At 39.3% G+C, this 22,608-nt stretch overlaps 1 protein-coding gene across 3 annotated transcripts in view; it reads left to right on the forward strand.

Annotated features, from left to right (window-relative positions):
* camkk1a (calcium/calmodulin-dependent protein kinase kinase 1, alpha a) overlaps positions 1–22,608 on the forward strand; it is a 109,371-nt gene that overhangs the window by 63,616 nt on the left and 23,147 nt on the right. For all 3 annotated transcript variants that reach the window (XM_017460305.3, XM_017460304.3, XM_017460306.3), the window contains exons 3-10: positions 377–424; positions 874–927; positions 7,279–7,330; positions 7,913–8,046; positions 8,928–8,964; positions 10,532–10,553; positions 13,566–13,654; positions 20,556–20,755. In XM_017460305.3, coding sequence (XP_017315794.1) covers positions 377–424; positions 874–927; positions 7,279–7,330; positions 7,913–8,046; positions 8,928–8,964; positions 10,532–10,553; positions 13,566–13,654; positions 20,556–20,755 — 636 coding nt within the window. The remainder of the gene's footprint in view (positions 1–376; positions 425–873; positions 928–7,278; positions 7,331–7,912; positions 8,047–8,927; positions 8,965–10,531; positions 10,554–13,565; positions 13,655–20,555; positions 20,756–22,608) is intronic.

A 22,608-nucleotide genomic window follows, 5' to 3' on the forward strand; every position in this document is an offset into this window, starting at 1 on the left:
TATGCCTCATGCGAGCTAAAATCCAATCTGTTGTTAAACAATGACTTGCCTGATTCTTTATAACCCCCATAGAAACTCTCATGTTGAACATCTGATGTTGGTCAGGATGTTTATAGAGGACTCCTTTGCATAGTGCAGGCTTCTGAGATGTATCGGTGTTGCAAATGCGAATATTCAGATAATGATTACAATCATAAGCTACGATAATTACTGTAGCTTCCATAAGTTGCCTGCGGATTTCAAGATCATGTTAGTCTGTATTTCTGGATTATGGCTGCAGCATTTTGCTAACTGCTTAATTACATGATCGCTGAGATGTTTTCTTAATTAAATCTCTCACTCACTCTCTTTCTTTCTTTCTCTCGCTCTCTCTCAGGACTGCATCCAGCTTAACCAGTACAAACTGAAGAGTGAAATTGGGAAGGTGAGTATTGCGTTTTATGTATTGATTTCAATTTCAGTGCATCTGTCCCTTGTATAAATGATGAACATGACATGATCCAAAGAGAATCTTATATGGTCACATTTCTTACAGTTATAAACTGGGATTTCAGTATCTCAATCTTAAAACAATTTTAATCTTCAGTAACCCCCACAAACAAAAAAAATTAATTCTCAGGCATGATTACTCCAAAGCTGTGGCGTTTATTTCTTGACATCACACGCTCTCATGGATTAACTCTCCCAAATCCGTCTTGGTTTAAAATATAAAACTGCATTTTGGACCAAATTCCAAGGGACGTTTCCTAGTTCTTTATGAATAGTTTTTAGACCAAATCATTGATCTAAATTGGTAACTAGGTGCACCTGTGAGACTTTGTGAATTTCCCTGAGGTGTTTCCTCTGACTCCTGTGTTCTTGCTTTCTCTCCAGGGTTCTTATGGTGTGGTCAAACTGGCCTACAATGAGGATGACGAAAAGTATTATGTGAGTTCTTCAGAGGAATTTCCACTCCTATATCCTGTTTATACTCCTCCTTGAACTTGATGAAATGACAAAAAAGTCAGTGATCTAACCGATTTAATTATAACGACTCTCTGATCACAAAAGATCTTATAGGTATCTTTATCTTCTGGCACTTTATCTTCACTGTTTGGCTAAAGGTTGGGTTTCGAGCGCAAGTGTGCTGAACGTGACGGGGAGTGGTAGAGGTTCTACTGTTCGTGCAGACACTTGAGTGTCCATTAACTGCACTCGGCTTCTGTTGTCAAGAGTGATTCTGTAAGTGGTATAATGGTGTGTGCGCGTGCATGTGCACATGGCTGTGCTGAGACTAGAGATTGCACTCGGTCTGAAATGGGCTTAGGCTTCACTCTTCTCACCTGCACAGGCAGGAAATAACCTGTAAAACGTGACCGATCTGAACTGGGACAGAACAGATAATTAAGCTAGATTTGAGCGAGTGAGCCTAGAAAAGAGCCTGTGTTATTGAGAAAATGGTTTGCAAGAGGTGGAGGTTGGGTGACACGGACGTACAAATTCTCCTAGGTGGTATACATTATGTAATTTTCTTCTGAAACCCTGAATTACCATAGTGAGCACACTTGTCCACAGTGTAGTCTGTGAACGTTTGGCTTTATAAATTTAAAGTGTGGGTGGAGGACAAACAAGACCAATCAATATGGTGATCTTAGGACAGCATCCGGGAGGATGAGATGTCCCCTGACACGTAGTTATTTCATGTGTGTGAACATGAGTGTAGTGTAAAATCTGGCTGTGAGGTCGCGATGAAGAATCCAAGATCGGATGGATGGAGTTGAAATCTCGACCAGGCGTTCGAAATCACGTCCTTGTTGCCCATGCAAGTGGCCACTTGTAAGATAGTACGAGTAGGGTACACTGGCATAAACGATAATGTCATTTTAATAAAAGATCACTAGGCTTAGGCCTGTGGTTACGTACTGTGAGGGATAACGGACGACGGGCCGTGGAAGTATTAGAAAATGATGCACACCCCGAGGTGGTAATGCGGCCACGATGCGAAGCAGCGGTATAAGCGGAGTCAGTTATTCCGCGTATAAGACAGTTACCACACCTCAAGACATTGTTCAGATGTTTTATTTCAAGATGTTTGTCAGGTTTTTGCCCTTAAAACGCTCTCTGTGTGGAGCTAATTTATTACGCACCCCATCTCAAGCCTCTCTTGCTAATTCCAAAACGTCCTTTTAGAGCTAGTAACAGAGACTCGAGCTATTCATATGCAGTTATTGGGGAGAGGGAGAGAGAGAGAGAGAGAGAGATCAATCATGATCATGCTTTTTGTTGTTTCATGCTGATAATATAAAAATAGAACAAATAAATAAATATTCGAAAAGCCGACTTGTTCACAGGGTTTTTCGTTTTGTATTACTGCAGAAAATGCAACGAATAAATAAATAAATATTGATACTGGTTCACAGGCTTTTCACATGTGCTCTCTCATGCTCTCTTTTTTCTTGCTCTCTCTCTCTCTCTCTCTCTCTCTCTCTCTCTCTAATAACTGCATATCAATGGCTCAAGCCTCCGCTTCGCCTCGTGGCCGCATTACCACCTCGGGTGCGCATTATTTTTCTAATAATTCAACACCAGTCATCAATATTTCTTTATATATTTCTGGAAAATCGCAGTTTTCGGTCATTTTGTTTGTTGTTAGATCTGTGCGCTGTGGTGGACGGTAGCTTAACCTTTCCGTTATTTCAGTTCACTTGGCGAAGTGATATGGAACTGTAATGTGGTCAAGACCTGACTGGAACTACTTCAGCTGTGCATTTACTGAAAAATAATCGCACGCCTCAGATCATCTGTCAGCCAATCAGAATCGAGAATTCAACAGCAGTGTGGTATAAATCATTTTTAATAAAAGAATTGTCTGTGGAATTTCCGCAGTAAACAATATCACCATCATGAAATGTCAGTTACTACAGTATGTATTAGCAAATCATGATGCGCTTATGGAAAAGACATTTATTTTTATTTTTTGACTTATGAGCCCTTGTGCTATGATTATGGCTCACTGAGTATTGAAATGATGTGTCGTGGCCTTCACAGCCACCAGATCTTGACTCATTTGAACACCTATGAGATTTTGGGCACATGTACAGTATCAGTGTTCACCACCACCATCAAGGCACCAACTGAGGGAATATCTTTTGGAAAAATGTTGTTCATCCCTCAGAGACTTGTAGATTCCATTCTAAGGCACAGTGCAGTCGTTGTGATGGTTTGTGTTGGCACAACACCTTATTAAAACACTCTATTTTGGTTTGTTTTCCCTTTAATTTGTCACTAGTCTATATGTCACATTATGACTTTCTAACATGATTTTGTCTTAACCTTAATGTTAATGTCAAGAGGATTCTTTCTCAACCTTGAAAATTCATGGAAGCAGGCTTCGCCTGCTGTCGCTTATTGAAATAGACCTTTATAAATGTTATGGTTTATGTCATTTGTCACGAAGGGTTTTATGTAGCCCAGTGACTAAAATGTTACCATTCTGATGTTATGTATTCACTGTACATTAATACCGAATCCCTTAGCTCTACTAGGAGTCATAACAAACCGTACTTAACCTAACTTCAGTCAGTGTAAGTCAGGTGGGTTTTTAATTGTCATTCATCTACTGTATATAGCTTGTATACGTTGGAATGAAATGTGGTTTCTCCAGGACCATGATGCAACACATAACAGAACGCAAGACTGATAACGTGCAAATGCACATAGGTGACATTGTACAGGACAATAAATACACAGGACAAGAGAACAGTATTGCGCAGGAAAGCGATTGCACAATGGAATGTAAACTATTGTGTAGTGTAGCAGCAATAAGTGTAGCAACTAGGAGCACTGGAACACAGGGCGAGTGAAGGAACCCACCAGATTTTCCCAGGGACCCTCAAAACACCACAGCTGACTCTGCTAACCTAAATTTAGCAACCTATTCATTCAGTGTCTTACACCATTGCTAAGCAGATTCCCGCATTGCACTGCCTGTCTTTTGAAAGTATAGAGCTTTGGAGGTAGTAATTACTAGGCGCTATTTTTTCCTCCGTGGGTATAATACACTGGTAATGACTTGACAGCTTATGAAAGTTTGTAGGGTATTCTCCTCTGCAGAATGCACACAGTCAGAACACACAGCTAAGGAAAAGAGGAACCGGTTATTTAACTGTCATGATAGCACAAACCCTTCCACAGGCCGAGCAGAAATAGAAAGGATTGTAATTTCACCGAAGTTTGATTGAATAACAATATGTAATATAAGCGTTAGCATGAAAACTCTGGCAACATATTTAAAAAAAAAAAAAAAAATTAATGTAATTTATGCCTCTTGGAAAGTTTTTTTTTTCTTTTTTTTCTTTCAGTAGACCCCCAGCTTTAAATCAACACTTTTAAGTAAATTGTGACTCTATTGAGGGAAAATGCCTTGAATCCTCCTACTTCTGAATATATTGTGAATTAATTTGCAATCAATGTAAATTTGTCTTAATTTAGCCATATGAATTCCACCCGCTCTCTACATGGAAGCCATGATAAGATTTAGTTTATTATTATTATTATTATTATTATTATTATTATTATTATTATTATTATTCAAGTACTAAGCTGTGTGCACAACTTAGTTGCATTTGTCCATGTGACTAAATCAAGGTTATGAAATTGGAGTAATGACTCCTCTAAGTAAAGGCAGGTAGAGTAAAGGTCCTGTGTGTGCCTCTCCTGATTTGTTATTTCATAATGCTGTTTAAATACCTAAAGCTACAGTGCATAGCTTCATGATTATTTAGTCAGGGGAGGAAAAATCCTGGGCTACGGTGAGTTGCCGTTACAGTCCTATCATAGTAATTCACAGTCAGCTCTGTGTTCTATACCAGCTCAGATGAATCAAATGCCATCACCGACCAACTTTAGTAATCGGAAGGTCATGCGCCCAAACCCAAGCACCACCAAGCTGCCACTATTGAGCAAGGACCTCAACTGCTCAGCTGTATAAGTGAGATAAATGTATAAAATAAAAGTCGCTCTGGATAAGAGTGTCTGCCAAATGCCGTAAATGTAAACCTGTAGATGTGTGTTTTCACTAAATGAAATCTGCACTAGCTCCACCAATTCCGTGGCATTGCCTCATGTATTTGACATGTTGGAGAACAAAATACACAGATTAGTTCATTAAAAACAACATTGGAAATAACCAGGCATTAACCAGTTTTCTACATTATGTTTAGAGTTGGTAGACTAGCTCTTTCTGACAAAAGCAATCTCACATCTATTCCAATGCCACTCCAACCTGTCCTTTAGGAACAGATGCCATAAATTGCCGTGTGACGCGAAGCTGTTTTGTTCAAATAATAATTCACACACTGCATAATGAGAAATCAACAAACAAAGGAGACAGATCGGACGTTTTCATAATATTATTTCCCCCTACATTTGCGAAAAATAATTCAAAGACTCGGTGCATGTGTTTGAAATGTGCTGCCATTTATTCATTACAGAACCCTAATGTCTCGCACAGGTGCCACAAATTGGTCCGTAATGAACAGAGATGTGTTCCAAAGCGTCCGTCGTTGTTTGAGCCGTGGTGCTTCCTGTTCACACAGTGCACGGTTCTTTCTTTTTACCACAGGAGAATAGACACAGGTGCAGTTATCTTTTTAATCAGCCTATTTCATTTGAATGAGATGCTAATTAGACATTGTTGAAATGGATGGAACTGGTGTTGTGCAAATGCCATATACTGTACGAGGATGTATGCTCTTGATTGTACTGGTGTTCTGTTAAATATTTGTCAGATCGCAGATGTGTTTATTCAAAGTGACCAATCGAAGAGTACAGCCAAGCAGTTGCGGGCGAGAGCCTTGGTTTAAGGACTTAGTGGGAGTTGTCCGCTAGTCTTGGGACTTGAATGGAAAACCAGTGGTGGAAAAAAGTACAGAGAAACTGTATTTGAAGTAAAAGTGTGGATACTGTGCAAAAATCTACTCGAGTGAAAAGTAGAAGTCAAAAAGTAAATATTTTAACCGACCATAGACGACAGTTTGCGGACATGATTTATTATTTACGATTTCTTTATGCTGCTAGCTTAGACAAACCTAGGATTTAGCTTGCTGTTTATCTAATGTTTAATAAAATGAATCCTAAGGCAGCATTTACAACAACAACAAAAAATAGCTAGCAAATTTACCATACTTAAAGCTAACTGTAAATTTAATTGGATGTCTTAATAATAATAATAATTACAAAAGCGAAAGTGCGGCTAGTTTGAAGTCTGGGTTTTTTTCCCCTCTCTTGTAAGGTATTCAATGTAAATAATGATTGAGTAAAGTATAACTCAAGTATTATTTACATTGAATAATAAATAAATAATTTTTGTACATGTTTTCTCCGCTCCTGCTCAAATGATCATGATGGACAGGGTGCTAAATGAGCTATTCCCTAATGGCGGTGGCCTCTTTCAGCAGGATAATGTGCCCTGCCACGCTGCAAAAATTGTGCAGGAATGGTTTGAGGAATATCGCAAAAAGTTCAAGGTGTTGACTTGGCCTCCAGATTACCCAGATGTCGATCTGATCGAGCATCTGTGGGATTTATGGATCATGGTGGCCCACCTCACAACTTACAGGACCTAAAATATCTGCTGCTAACGTCTTGGTGCCAGACACCACAGCACATCTTCAGAGGTCTTGTGGAGTCCTCAACAGGTCAGAACTGTTTTGGAGGCACAAGGGGGTCGTACACAATTATGACTTCACAACTAAAATGGTTATCTGACTTATATGTAATGGTTGTGGGGGGGTTTTCCCCCTGCTTATTGCTCTTTTTGCTGGTACATTTTTGCCCCTAAGCTCCTTCCTGCTGGTAGGTAAACCACCCTTCCACTGTTTATTGCTCTTCAGAAATCATGCTCAATTATTCATGGGTGAATTCTCATATTTGCTCATGGATTTCCATAATCACTTTCAATCACTTAGTCAGAGCCACTGTGAACCTGGAGTGCTCCATTAAGGCTAGATTTGGATGAGGGGGATTGGTCTGACCACAGCATACAAAGGCTCTTTTGTTTGATTAATATGGAGATTCAAGGAAGTTGGCCTGATTATGTCATCTACTTGAAAGTCACAGACAGCTACCTCTATAAATGATGGTGATTGGTCGGCTTATCCTATGCCAGATGTAAGAAAAGGAAGAAAAGCAGGAGACAGAGACCATTTGAAAACCAATGACGCATACTATGTTTTTGTTTCCTACCTGAATGTTTATCAGTCTGCTTCTCTCTTTCTCTCTCTCTCTTTCTTTCTCCAGGCAATGAAAGTGGTATCTAAGAAGAAGCTGATGAAGCAGTGTGGATTTCCACGTATGTTTTCCTAATTAAACTTTGTCTTTGGCCTGAACCCACTAGTATATAGTACTTAAGAAGATGCGGTTAATTTTCCCACAGTATTGAATTAAAATGAATATTATACTGTAGACTTACAACAGAGCTGTTCTAAGTTCATTCAAATTTGTACTTAATTAGCATGTTAAATTTAGCGAAGTTAAACAAGTAAAGATCGAAGCAACGTGCGGCATTTAATACTGAATAGTTTTTCTTTTCGTGTAGGAAACACTGCTCTTTGTAGATGCATTTGTGCTATCTGGCCAGGTTCGCTAACAAGACAACCAACCTTAGCTAATTATTATACGATTAAATTAGCCATTAGCTAGGATTACTAGCACGCTGGCTAATTTATGCGATTATATTGTGTAACGCAGTAGCCATATTTGCTATGTGTTAGAACCAGATTGTTGGCTGTTCGGTGAGCTGGAAATGACTAAATTATATGCACACAGTATACATGTCAATTTTAATATATAATAATCAGAAAAAAACAGCTCACTCGTTCTATGGCAGAAATCGATGTTAAACTAAGTTTGTTTAACCATGCTGTGTGTGCAGGTCGCCCTCCTCCTCGAGGCCCTAAAGCAGCTGTGGGGGAACAGCTGAAAGTGCTTGGGCCCCTTGAGAGGGTTTACCAAGAAATCGCCATCCTAAAGAAGCTAGATCACCTGAACATAGTCAAACTGGTGGAGGTAAGTCAGAGCTTTAAAAAAAAAGCATTTCAGGAAGCAGTGATTGTCCAAAGAGGCGGTCGTCAGTGCCCGAGGGTGAAGTGCTGAACGAAACGCACCGATAACAAATAAGAGAAGAAGAAGCATTTATTTGTCACATATACATTACAGCACAGGGAAATTCTTTTGTCACACATCCCAGCTTGTTAGGATGCTGGGGTCAGAGCAGAGGCTCAACCATGATACAGCACCACTGGAGCAGCTTGGTGGTGCCAGGACTTAATCCCCTGACCTCCTGATCATTAACCCAGAGCCTTAACCGCTGAGCCACCTATATTCAAATAAGAAGTTGATAAAGATGCATCTTTGCACATCCCTTTGGTTTTAAGAGAATGAATGAATGGCAGTGTGTAGAAATCAGTTCATTATTGAACTAGGAAATCTTCAGCGCAATAAACTGAGTCTTGAATGTGGAATGGAAAACTGTAGAAGAGGGAAAGAGTTTGAATACCCAATTACATGTAATTTAACTTTAGAGAATAAAAGTGAATGGGGGATCAGTGAGGGCTAAAAAGACAGGAAAACGACGTCTCCTTGTCCATTACTAGTTAGTAATAGTTCGTTTTGTTTAATTTAATTTTGTACATTTCACTTTTTCTACAGCACATTTTACTCACCTTTCTGTATGCGTTATTTGTATAAAAAAATAAATTAATAAATCACATACTTTGTGCATGACCGTGTTGGTCTTTTATTCACGCGTGTCTTACTTGTACTGTACGTATAATCTAGTTTGTGGAGTTCTAGGTCGTACCGAGTGTCTCTGTGACATGGATATGATCACCACTGGAGCACAGCAGGGCTTCTGAGAGTTTCTGATCCACATACCATTTCTTTTTCAGGTCCTGGACGACCCAGCCGAGGACAACCTGCACATGGGTACGAATGAGGTTCTTCAGCTATAAAACTGTCATCATTCACATGATTTAACTTCCGCACAACTCGCAAGCAGTCAATGCTTTTGCCATGAATTTGTCACTGATTTGTGTATATAGGCCTGAAATGAGGCGTTAGAGTAACTTTTTGACGTTTTTTCCTGTATTATATCGTTTCTGACGGGTGGTATTTGGGTTTGAGTTACAGCAGTGCCATGAGCCATGCATAACTCGTATTACAGGGAGAGATCTCAAACCTAATAATTTAGCAAAACACTGCACACAAGATAGAATGGAGGACTCCATAGTCTGACGACGTGACTCACAGAAAGTGATCTGATTAGCTTCTGACGAGTTGCAGTTGTCTTGTTATGGAGTGCGCATTCATGATGCATTTACACCAGCTAATAAAAGACAAAGCTACTGTATTTGTATATAATACCACAGCGCTGTTGAATTCTTTATACTGATTTATTTTCCGGAATCTCTGGTCTGACTGTAGTACTGACTATAATGCAAATCATAGGTTAGTGTTAATGTGCTCGTTCTAATACGTTATTGTTTCTATAGTAAAGCATCATCCCAGGGACTTGTATAATAGACGCGCCACATAATCTAAGCATGATGATAAATGGTTTAAAATAATATATTATAAATAATGTAATATTACACACCGGAAAACCTATATTCGTCGATATGGTGAAACCTTCTTTATGAAGACTTTTATTTAACATTGATGGAAGGAGTCTCCAGTGTCAGTGCTTTGCACTGTATCAGTCAGTACGTTTTATACAACAAGACAGAGGTCTTTGCGCTTTCTGGTTTCTTGTTAGTATGAAAAGCTGGTGAGGGAACAACTGTTTATAGCTGCTATAATATAATGTACTGTAATGTGGGAATTCCATTTAATATCTATAAATAGTTTTCAAAAATCATGACGTTCGTTAATAACAAATTAAAAAAATTGCAAATGTTGGCAAATTGCTGTGGTGTACGAGGAATAAAACACTTTGGGGAAATTTCACACCATACCAGAGTTAATTATTTTCCTATAATAGCATATCATGTCACGTTTTGTTCCTCACGTAAAATCTACTTTCTATATTTATTTGTTTGGAAGTCACTTTGAACTAAATCAGCTAGTAAATAAAACGCAACCAGTGGTAGCAGACCTGCCATGCAAGAGCATCGGGAGCCATCGGGAGCAACTTGGGGTTCAGTGTCTTGCCCAAGGACACTTGGGACATGTGGAGTCATGTGAGCCGGGAATCGAACTGCCTACCTTTTGTTGTCCTTTAGTGGATAGCCCTCTCTACCACATGAACCAAGGACCATAAGATGTTTCAGAAAAAATATCAAGTCCAAATATCTCACTCTTGTAATTACAAACATTGAACAAACTATTGAACTACTGACACCTAAGTAAAATATACACAGTATGAAAAATGAATTGGGATTTAGGATTTCTGTGGGAAAAAATCAGTTATGTTTGTTCTTTGTGTAGTGTTTAGCTGATGCTCTCTCTCTCTCTCTCTCTCTCTCTCTCTCTCTCTCTCTCTCTCTCTCTGCAGTGTTTGAGCTAATGCAGAAAGGGTGAGTACTCTCTGCCTCCTCTCCTCTCCCGTAATTGAAGTCTTGGTGTGTTTCCCTTTCCATCTCTCCATCCCTCCATTTGTGCCTGTCCTCTCTGGCATATGTGTCATTACTCAGCTTAGTCATTCTCCCGCTTTTTTTTTTTCCTTTCTGCTCCCTCAATTCAAATGCATTTATGAAGCACTCATTTTTTATTATTATTATTAGATGGTTTTTGGCGTTGACGGCCTTTCCAACCTTTACACATTTTGCACATAAGAATCCGGAGTGATTGACAGTTGCGCAGGTGTTTTGAACTCCCCGATATTAACTGACACCCCTGAAAGCCCCGCCCCTTTAATCTCAAATCAGTAAAAAAAAACTTCACGAGGCTCTCATCTCAGCTCGAGTTTCCAGCTTGAAAGATATAAAAGGGATGGTGCTGTATGTTTGACTTTAGACAGATATGTAGTCAACATCAGTTCATTATATTTATTAGGGATACCACAGAAAACCTTCTACGGAAAATAGTCAAATGTTTTTTTGGCTAAAATAGAAAAAAAAATCGGATTTGGGAAAAAAAAAAAGCATGTCAAATCTATGGAAGTCCCGAAAGGTCATGCGTTAAGTATTTATTTATTTAGTGGTCTCAAGATAACGACTTGTTTTTCTCATGATCTCTTCATAATAAAAGCTGTTAAGTAAAACATTTTTCTCATACCTAGACTTATTTTTCTCATATGTTGAAATGCATTACTGGGCATACATCAGGAAGCACCTTAACAGAAAGCAGCTGGTACAGTGGTAGATTTACCGTCTTACAACCATGAGGTTGTAGGTTTGGTCCTGAGCTTAGGTGACTATGTGGTGCTCAACTGTGTTTTTCCCAAATTACCACTCTGGGATCAATAAACATTTATATATATTTCTAAATAACTAACTAAAAAACTAACAATGGAGACATGCCAGTCCCTCAAATGGACTGGCAATGAAACTGAGCATTCGTTCAGCATCACTATAGTGACTGACACTCATGTGGAAATGGTCTAGCACTGACAGACATATGGATGGATGAATGGATGGATGAATGAATGCATGGATGGATGGATGAATGCATGGATGGATGGATGGATGGATGCATGGATGGATGAATGAATGCATAGATGGATGGATGGATGCATGGATGGATGAATGAATGCATAGATGGATGGATGGATGGATGGATGGATGGATGAATGAATGCATAGATGCATGGATGCATGCATGCCCAATAATGCATTTCGACACATGAGAAAAATTTGATCACAAAAGTTGTGATCTCGACTAAACAATTGCTGTTATCAAGAAGAAGAAAAAGAAATAACACGTGGTTTTTCTGGACTTCTGTACGAATCTAATCCTTTACAAAAATGTTATGGTAATTATAATTAGAAAGTGATTAAAATGCCATTTGATTTCCTACACCGGACAGCACAGACGCTTTCAAACAGCACGGCCAAGCATGCTTCATCAGAAACTAGAGTGCACATGTACTGCATATTCAAGATTTTACGGTAACCACCAGACATTTGGCATTGACAGTCTTATGTAAATTTTCTGTTACCCTAAATTAGTGTAAGTTTGGTTTTGATCTTTGATGTGTCACATCACCATTGTGCATGTGACTCCGACATACCAGAAATACACTAAGCTACAAAGTCACTTGTGACAACGTTCTAATGAACGTCAATCCAGAAAGCATCCCAACACAACCTTATTCCAGCAAAACTTTGGTATATCACTTGTGTGTCACATGGATGTTGTTACTGTCAATCTGACATTAAAATGGACTTCAACCATCAACTCATTTGCCAATTCAAATAAGCCTGGATAAATATTTATGCAGCTTTATGTCAGTATGTAGGTGTCATGTAGCCATGTAAACACTACCCTTAAGTACATTATAGAAAGCTTAACCACTTTAAAGCCATTTAAATGTCGTCGCCATTTTGCAGTATGTGAACTATAACTGCAATTTTGTCCAAGTCGCGGCTTTAAAGGGCAAGCAGTATCCCAGTTTACCCTACAAGTCTATTCTTTTTCAAATGTGACATTTTGTTGTAATTGAAAGCCACCTTTCCCAGCCTTATCGGCTACACTACGCTGCAGGGAAAGGGAAAGCATATTATTTAATCTTGCTCGATTTTCTGCATCTTTCTTCCACAAAGAGGCCAAGATTACAGATTTTTTTCTCTCCTTTGTTTTTTTTTTTTTTTTTTTTTTTTTTTTTTTTTTTTTTCTTTAATTTTTTTTTTTAACTTTATATAATTACAAAACGGTCCGTTACCACCACAACTAGCTGAATTAGTTTGGCCTTTGGGCAGCATGGGGCTGTAGGATATGAAAGGAATGGCGATGCACGTGGGGTGGGATTTGTGAGTCACTTTTATATAACACTTTGTTTTATCATCTTTTATAATTCAGATACAAGGTGGAAAAAAATGTTTTTGGGAAATTTTTAAGGTTGCCTTTTATTTTTTTTCCTTTATTCGGTCCACGTTGGATGCTCATTCCCAGTCATGTTCCTGTTAAATAAATAATTTACAATGCATATCAAATTAAGTAAATACATTTGAAATTATATTCCCTACGCGGCCCAGAGCAGGTCTTTCAGTGTTCTCTTCTATTTTCATATAATTTTACAAATGTAAACTTTAGAAAGATTGTGAAAGAGTCCATGTTGTCATATAATCAAGCTAGTTTCTTCATTTCAGTCTTCTGTTTATTCAGCCTCACCTCCCGAATGAAGCTAATCTGAAATTAAGAGGCATGTTTAGTTTAAATCAAGTGGGTCGGATGGAGGAGTGGAAATGAGAGGCTTGTCGGTGTTTTTATTTTTTTTGCGATTTGAGTCACAGGCTCTAGTCAGAGGGCTCTAACATTTAAAACGGCTCCTTTAAACCTCTCCATGTAATGAGACTCTTCAGGCTTTAGACCTCTTGAAACCCTCATTCATGCAGTTCTCACTGTATCTTTCACCTTTTTTCTTTTCAGCCCGGTGATGGAGGTGCCTACAGACAACCCTTTAACTGAGGAGCAGGCCCGTCTCTACTTCAGAGATATTGTCCTGGGCATCGAATACTGTGAGTTATCATCTGGGAATTTCTGTGAGAGACAGACTAATCAAAAACCTCACCCAGTGCACAGATCTGTCCGTAATAAGGAGCTCTGAGAGTTTCGCTATACGAGGAGGATCATCGACGTTTCCCCTCGGAATGTGTTTTGTGTGTTTACACCACACAACTTTGCTTCTACTCAATAATAATCTCGTAACTAAATACAGATTTAAACTCTTAATATGAAATGTTAGCCTGTTTAAAATGCAGTGTCCATCCTAATAAGAATACGTACATATTTTTTATGGAGGCATCTTGGTGGGCTTGCTTTATGAAGATATGGGTTAGAAAAACAAAGCCTTAAAGGTCACTAGCTTACTAGCCTTTCCATAACTTTTCCATGGACACTTTTAGTCATTGTCCCTTATGTAAAGGTGAAGTACTCTGGGAAATATAGTTGTGAGACGCTTTTCCATGATTGTTGTTTTGGTGTCATGGTACATCAAGGTGTCCATGTTAACTAATGAGGAAAGAGTTTGAGGAAAAACTGTGATCACTGACCTTTGGGTTAGCGGTACCTATAGTAATAAGATAATAAATCACAAATAAATACCTCTTCTCCACCAAGAATCGCCATGAGTCACTGACGTCGAGAATAGAAGTCGTTTTCATACCTCGTTTGGTAACACTCACAGGCAGAGGATCTACAGACATGACGTTAGTATCAGTCACATATTTGAGGCAGTGTGAGTTCTCTCTTCTTCTGCTAGGCCCATATGACAACTTCTAAATGGCTTTCCTGTGAGTGCGGATTAGTTTGATCTGACATACAGTTCTGATCTGCTAGAGGCAGTAATGGCATTTTCATTTGAACTTGGGCATAAGCAAATTGGAAATTTATTTATTTATCTATTTTAAGCTGGGGGGCGGGGGGACTTAATGTTCCACTGTACATTTATTTATTTATTTCTGCTTGGCCAAGTCGGTACATTGAAAAGCAGGACGATTGAAAATGTGATAACAATCAATACTTGCCTATTAGGCATACTATTTTTGACATATTATTTAATACTTACTTAATATGACATGTTTAAGTTGCAACGAATTCAGAAAGTATTCAGAACGCTTTACTTGTTGCAAACTTTACTGTGTTGTGGATTTGATCTGAATGGATATAAGTGACATTTTTACCCATCAGTCAACACTTAATCTTTTTAAACAGAAGAATACAGACCCTTTATTCAATCATTTTTAGAAGCCTTTTTGGCAGCAAGTCTTCTTGGATACGTCTCTACAAGCTTTACACACATGGATTTAGGCAGTTTATCCCATGGTTAATGGCAGATCGTCTCAAGCTCCGTCAGATTGGATGGCGAGCGTTTGTGAACTTTAGTTCTCTCCACTGGTGTTTGATGGGGTTTAAGTCTGGGCTTTGCCTGGGCCATTCAAGGACATTCAGAGACTTGCCCCAAAGCCTCTATGGTTTGGCTGTATGATGAGTTTACTTGCACTCTGAAGGGGTTTTCTTCAAGAATGTTCATGTAGTTGTCTGAATTATTCTGTCCCTCACTTTTTACCAGTCTCTCTGTTCCTGCCGCTGAGAAACACCCCATATATGATGCCATGTTTCACCGTAGGGATGGTATTAGCCAGCTGATGTGCAGTGCCTGTTTTTTGCTGTTCTGCCCAAAGAGTTCAAATTTTCTTTTATCAGACCATATAATCTTTGTTTGTGGTTGCCAGAGTCCTTTACGCTGTCATATGCGTTTTACTCAACAGTGGCTTCCATCTTGCCGCTCTGCCATGAAGGCCTGATTTATGGAGTGCTGCAGAGATGGTTGTCCAGCCAACAGGTTCTTCCATCTCTGCGTCTGGACTTTTGGAGCTCTTTTAGAGTGACTGTTGGATTCGTTCGCACATACCAGACCAAGGAAGGCCCTTCTTTCAGGATGTTCAATTTGGCCAGACACTAGGATTTTTCAAAATTCTGCCAAGCTTTTTTCCGTTTCACAATTATTGAGGCCACTGTGATCATGAGGACACTCAAAGTCTTAGGAATTGTTTTAGATCCTTGCCGTGATCTATGCTTTGCCACAATTTGATTGTGGAAATCCACAGACAGTTTTGGACTTCATGGCTTGCCCTTTTTTTTTTTTTTTTACTGACGATGCAGTGTTAATGGCGGGCTCATATAGACCCTTTTGTGTGCCTTTGCAAACTATGTCCAATCAATTCAAACGGCAAGAGGTGGACTCCAATTGAATTCTAGACACATCTCAAGGATAATTAAAGCAGACAGGATGTACCTGACCAGAGTTTGGAGTGGCAGAGCAACAGGTTTTGATTAATTTTTGAAAATCTCTAAAAACATGCGTTCACTTCCGCATTATGGGTGGTTAAGTGGAGATTGATGGGTAAAAATGGCAATTACATCCATTCAAAATCAAATCCACAACACAGTAAAGTTTGCAACAAGTTAAGGGGACTGGATACTTTCTGAATCCACCGTATTTAGCTAAATGAATGAATTCATTAATTCATTATTAATTAGTCAGAAGACTGTCATGAACCAGCATGATTCTCAGCAAGTGGAGTAAACAGCTTCTGGCTATTGATAAAGGTACAGAGGTGCCCACTTCTACAGTTTATCCGTAGCATTTACAGTTTTTGACCATTTGCTATGATGATACAGGAGACACTTTAAAAAAAAAAAAAAAAAAAAAAAAAAACACACTTTTCTGCTTTTACACCTGATCAAACATGAAAAAATTCAGTATTATAAAAGCCAGTTCATTGAAGGTGAATGGACATGGGTTGTGAAAGATGCATTTGTTTCTGACACCAGTCAGCTTTCGCTTTGCACTGACTTATATAGGTGAACTTTGACCTGTAAGCCAATAGAAAAAACAGGAAGGCATGACTGTGACTGGTCACTGAAAATGAAGGAGCTGCCAAGTATAATTAATTATACGTAGCGGCCGCTTCAGATTTTTTTATACTGTAGTAAATTATCTACAAAGGAGTCGGTTTATCAACAGTATTGTATGAATTGTATACAGTTGATTATTATGCGCAACATGAACTGGACTGCAGACTGGACATGCACTTTAGTTAATTTTGTAGCAGTTGTATAAAGAATGCTTTTACAATCTGTACCACTTGGCTAAAGATATTTCATCTCAGTGTTTCACAACTCTACACATTTCTTGTTACCATACATTTCTTTTGGCAAGTCAGTTAGGGCATCTACCCTATTCACATGAGAGGTCATTTTAAAAACGGTCAAATCGAGACAGATTTGTTTTAGCTTTAATTCACTATTTCAGATTTCCAGTGGGTAAAAATTTAATTTCCTCAAACAGTCTGGAAGTTTCCAGAAATTGATGTAATGAATTTAGAAGCTTCTGATTAGCCATTTGTCACTTTAGTGTGATTTTGGTTTCTGTAATGAAACCATCCACATTGACTTGTGATGTGAAGATTTGAATGTTGTAGTCTTGTTCTCAATAGCTTGTGATAGCAGCTACATGCTCAAGAATAAGGATTTGAGTGACAGTGAGTACGTTTACATGGACGGCAGTAATCTAATTATTGACCTTATTCTGAATAAGACAATATTGTGATTAAGGTGTTTACATGTGTCGCTTTTAGAATACTCCTGTCATGTTCCCGTTTTACATGTTATAGAATATAGAGCGATTAACAGCACACCTCATAATGTCGCCGCCCGACGTTCCCTCCAGAATTTCACGTATCGACATACAGCTCGTCTTCGTTATGGAACCGTATACAGTTTTGGGTGTTTCATTTTTCATTTCATGTAAGCTTCAAGTGCAGTCAATTATTTGTCATGCTGTAAGTGCAAATAGACGACTGCTTGAAGCCGTGGGCTGCGTCCCAAACCACGTACTTGCCTACTATATAGTAGCTGAGATACATGTATTTCTCCTACTGTATAGCAGGTAAGTACGCGGTTTGGGACGCAGCCGTGCTCTCTTGTTTGCCGTCAAACAGTTGAGCGCTGCTGTGTGTGCGTGTCCTGTCGCACAATGCGGTGAAAACTCTCACACGATGTTAATAGTGTGATTAAGGTGTTTACATGTCTATAATGCACTTCGATAATGCGACTGAAACAGGAATACTCCACATGTCTTAATTCCATTTGTGTTTACTTCGAGTATGACTCTAGCCGGATTAAGGTCATCAGAAATCGCTGTTTACATGCTAGTTTCTTAATCAGAGTGTCGTCTTAATCTGGTTAATATCAGATTATTGTTGTCCATGTAAACACACTGTCACATTATCTTTCCATCTTCGCCTGGGATCCTGTGATGCTCTTAGTACTTGATGGAGACTGACCGCGAGTTTCTGTAGGGTTACTCCAGCGTGCATGTGCTCCATTGCATCATTATTGTGTTTCTCAGCACGTCTGCATCATGATGACCTAAAAACTCTGAGATGTCCACATGCTGCCTGTTTGACTCAATTACTCGGCTCTTCCCATCTCTCCTCTCTGCGGGAGGTTTAAAGCTTCTCCCGGACAGGATTGCACAATGCTCTCATTACTCTCTGCTCCGAGATCAGCTGCTTGTGCCTGCTATCTGCTGTGAAAGCCCATGACTCTTTGTGCACATTGTATTTAAAAGTGTGTACTCCTTTCCCACAGGTGCACGTTGTATGTTGATACAACCTCCTGCTGCTCAACCTCCTCCTGCTCCTCCCGTGTCATTTTACATTTCCATGTTATGCAAGAGATCGATATCTGTTACATGACTCCATCATCTCTCACGCCCCAGCTCTCTATGTGTGATTTCTCATTGCTGCTGTGTGTTTAGGGCAGCTGTGTGATCTTGTTGGAGGGATCCGCCTTAACCAAACCCGAACACTGCGGCGATACGGTCTCTCTGTTTTCATTAGCTCCGTGTTAGGTACCCCGGGGAATATAGTGAACGTACAGCGAATGAATAGCGCTGTGTGCTTTCTTCAACTTAGCCATGGTCTGTAAGCTGCATGATGGGATAGCGGTGCTTAGATTGCCTTTTTATCGTTTTTATATTTGTTGTCTTTTAATGTGTATACTTTCAGAAAACATTTTCCACTCAGAATTTGGAGCTGTTCAGTTCAGTGGCTCCATGGCACAATATTGATGCTGTTTTCAATTGTCATTGCCCCAGTCCTCCTACTGTTTTCATGGGGAGTCGTTTTTCCACTGTAAAGCTCTCACAGAAGGAAATAGTTCTTTTCACGTGTAGGTGTGAAGGTGTTAGTTGTGTGTCATCAGCATCACTACTGCTACTAGTGCCACATTTGGGGGGAGAGAAAAAAACTGTGAAAAATGGTGGTTTCTAATAGTTATTCATGTAAAATGTACAACAGTTACTCTGAAGCCTGGAAGCGAAGGAAAAAGGAAATTACTAATTCAAATATAGATCTTATACAGCAGAATTTTATATAATACTTTTCATTTATTTATTGAGGAAGATAATCCAATGTTACATATCTGTGAGTGGCAAAAGTATGTGAACCTTTGCTTCCAGTATCTGGTGTGACCCCCTTGCGCAGCAATAACTGCAACTAAGCGTTTCCAGTAAGTGTTGATCAGTCCTGCACATCGGCTTGGAGGAAGTTTAGCCCATTCCTCAGTACATCTTCAGCTCTGGGATGTTGGTGGGTTTCCTCACATGAACTGCTTGCTTCAGGTCCTTCCACAACATTTCTCCTGGATTAAGGTCAGGACTTTGATTTGGCCATTACAAAACATTAACAACTTTAACCATTCTTTGGTAGAATGACTTGTGTGCTTGTGGTTGTTGTTTTGCTGCATGGCCCGCTTTCTCTTGGGATTCAGTTCATGAACAGATGTCCAGATATTTCCCTTTAGAATTTGCTGGTATACTTCAGAATTCATTGTTCCATCAATGGTGGCAGGCCATCCTGTCCCAAACCATGATGCTACCGCCAGCATGTTTCACAGATGGGATTAGGTTCTTATGCTGGAATGCAGTATTTTCCTTTCTCCAAACATAGCGCTTCTCATTTAAACCAAGAAGTTCTATTTTGGTCTCATCCGTCCAAAAAACTTTTTTTTCCACTTTTTTTTACTGGCTTGTCCACTCCTGGGGAGAGTAACAATGCTCTTGAATTTCCTCCATTTGTACACAGTCTATCTGACTGTGGATTGGTGGAGTCCAAACTCCACCAATGTGGAGTTTTGTAACCATTTCCAGCTTGATGAGCATCATCAACTCTTTCTCTGGGGTCCTCAGAAATCTCCTTTGTTCATACCGTGATACACTTCCACAAACGTGTTGTGACGATCAAACTGTTTAAAAAAAAAAAAAAAAAAAAAAAAAAACACCGTCTCACAGAAAACTTCACCATATTCACAATTACAGTTGTGCACACTGATATAAACCTGTGATTTGCCTTTGAACTACTATCAGAGCTAGTGTATGAAGTAAATCAACATCTAACTTAAACAAGTTATATCATATTGTTAAATACAGGCTAGCATAACCAAACTAGAGGTTTCAGGCTGCTTCCTGAAATTCCTGACTAATTGCCTCTTATCTCATGGGACTTAGCTTTTGCCAAATCAGCACCCAACACAAGTGACATTTTGCTGAAGGACACGCGATTGATCTGCATTCAGCTTATTTTTGATTGCCCACTTTAAACAGGACTTATCCAATCAGCTCTAATGTGTGCTCATGTGAGTGGGTTGTTGACCCCATTGACCTTTCAAACGCACCGTCTGCAGATGATATGGCTTAAGCACGTTATGTAACGCTTTGCGATGTTATTTTGCGGTGATGTAAAATATTTCTAATTTACATTAGAGTGTGCAAATGTCTAATTGCACCCATATTGCATTACAAACAAATCTTTAATAAGTGTCTGTTTTCTCTGCTTTTCCTCTCTTCGTCAGTGCACTATCAGAAGATCGTCCACCGGGACATCAAGCCCTCGAATCTGTTGCTTGGAGATGACGGCCATGTGAAGATTGCCGATTTTGGTGTTAGTAACCAGTTTGAGGGTAACGATGCCTTGCTCTCCAGCACTGCAGGGACACCGGCTTTCATGGCCCCAGAGACTCTGTCTGACAACCGCAAGAGCTTTAGCGGAAAGGTAAACAACTTAGCTGTGTATTAACGTTCCTATTATATCAAAATACTGTCCATTATCCGTGGAAAGACTCTGGAATGTCAATATTGTTCATCAGTCTGTTTTAGAAATCATAACTAGTACATACATAATACGGACGATGCGTTTGCTATGACGAGAACTTATTGATATATTGCGATATTGATACAAGACACAGGAATGATACAGCAGGCCAGGTTATAATTAACAAAGAACAGTTACATATACCACTTTATAGCACGATGCTGTTGAGTTCTCGATTCTGAAAGGTCAGAAGATGTCAATTAATCTTCTATAATAGCATCTCTGACCGTAATGTTGACTGTAGAAAATGGTCCACACAAAAAAAAAAACACGAAATGGTTGCACACGGCCAACATTTTCATTGTTCATCTGCTGCTCAACCTGCTCGAACATGTCTGAGCACAGACCGAAGCAGGATATCAAAGCAAACAAACGGTATTTGTACTGTCTATTATTTACAGTCATTTCGTTACTGTCCAACAATCATTACCATTAGCATAATATTATGTTTTTGGTCATATTTTTTTGAACGGAATTTTTTATTTATTTATTTTTTTTGACCATTTTGGGCTGAACATTTTATATGGCATCCGTGGCATATAAAAATAGTTAATTGATGTCTATTGTCAGTGCATCTTGCAAGCGCCACGAGTACCATGTTCAGCATCAAATTTATTTGTGATGTCACGTGCCACGGTAGTTTAATGGCTAATCTTATTGGGGCAGTTTTGTACAGTGTTTTACTGTCCAAAAAGCTTTAGTTGTACTGTCCGTTTTATCTCTGTACCAATGTTATTGTGTAGAGGTGTGAATTGTTTGCCCAGCATGGGGCTCACACTCCTCCACTTTCCCATCACCCTGCACACCAGCAGATAAAATCCAGAGTCAAGATACTCTCCACACAGAAACCCAACAGTGTCCTGACTAATCCTATAACAGACTCGCGGCGATAAAATAATTCACTTGTTTATGCTGATTGAGCATGTTCGAAAAGTCACTGGCAGTGTACTGCTAGAAAGGTTTAATGTCGGAGAGTTCAGAACACCTGCCCTAATATTGATTGGCGCGTCTGATCTTTATATTATGTAAAAAGAAGACGACATATTTTTTGAGTGATACTGTAGTTCATTTTAACACACACACAATGGTGCAAAACAGAATAAGACCCCTATTGTACTATAATGACTATTTTGCCTCCGTCTGTTGCCGTATTTTTATCTTGAGCATGGACACAGCAGTTTGTAAGTCATGTATGTGAACTATATAACAGTCATTACAGTACAACATGGGGTCTTAATGTGTTTTGTGCCATTATGAAATGTACTGTATGTGGGCTGTAAGCTACAGGCCACTAACTTGAACAGCGACCACTAAAATGAACGTGATGGGCTAATGGAGATGTTAGAATGCACAGAAGTGTGTGCCGTGCTCAAAATACTCAATTAAACAATAAAACAATTCTGTAAGGCACTTTCCCCAAGCCCCTGAACAGTCCGGTGACTAGCATGCACTAGCATTAACAGTCAGTGGCCTTTCTGTATGTGCGCAACAGCATACTGGAGCACTCCGGTGTAACCTAGCTGCAAGCTGAGAAATGTATCACTGCACATGTTCGGAGATAAGCATCCGATATATAGGAAGGAATTGATGGTGTTTTTGGACTTGTAATGGACTTTGTACTGACTGCTAGCAGTTAAGTGTCTGGATCTGTTCTAGAAAATTCTCAGTGTTGCGTCACGCATGCTGATTAAAACAGCGATATCCACTGCACTGCAGATTTACTGATAAACCCCGTAGTTGGTTTATTATATATT

This window comes from Ictalurus punctatus, chromosome 28, assembly GCF_001660625.3.
Source record: "Ictalurus punctatus breed USDA103 chromosome 28, Coco_2.0, whole genome shotgun sequence".
NCBI lineage: Eukaryota > Metazoa > Chordata > Actinopteri > Siluriformes > Ictaluridae > Ictalurus > Ictalurus punctatus.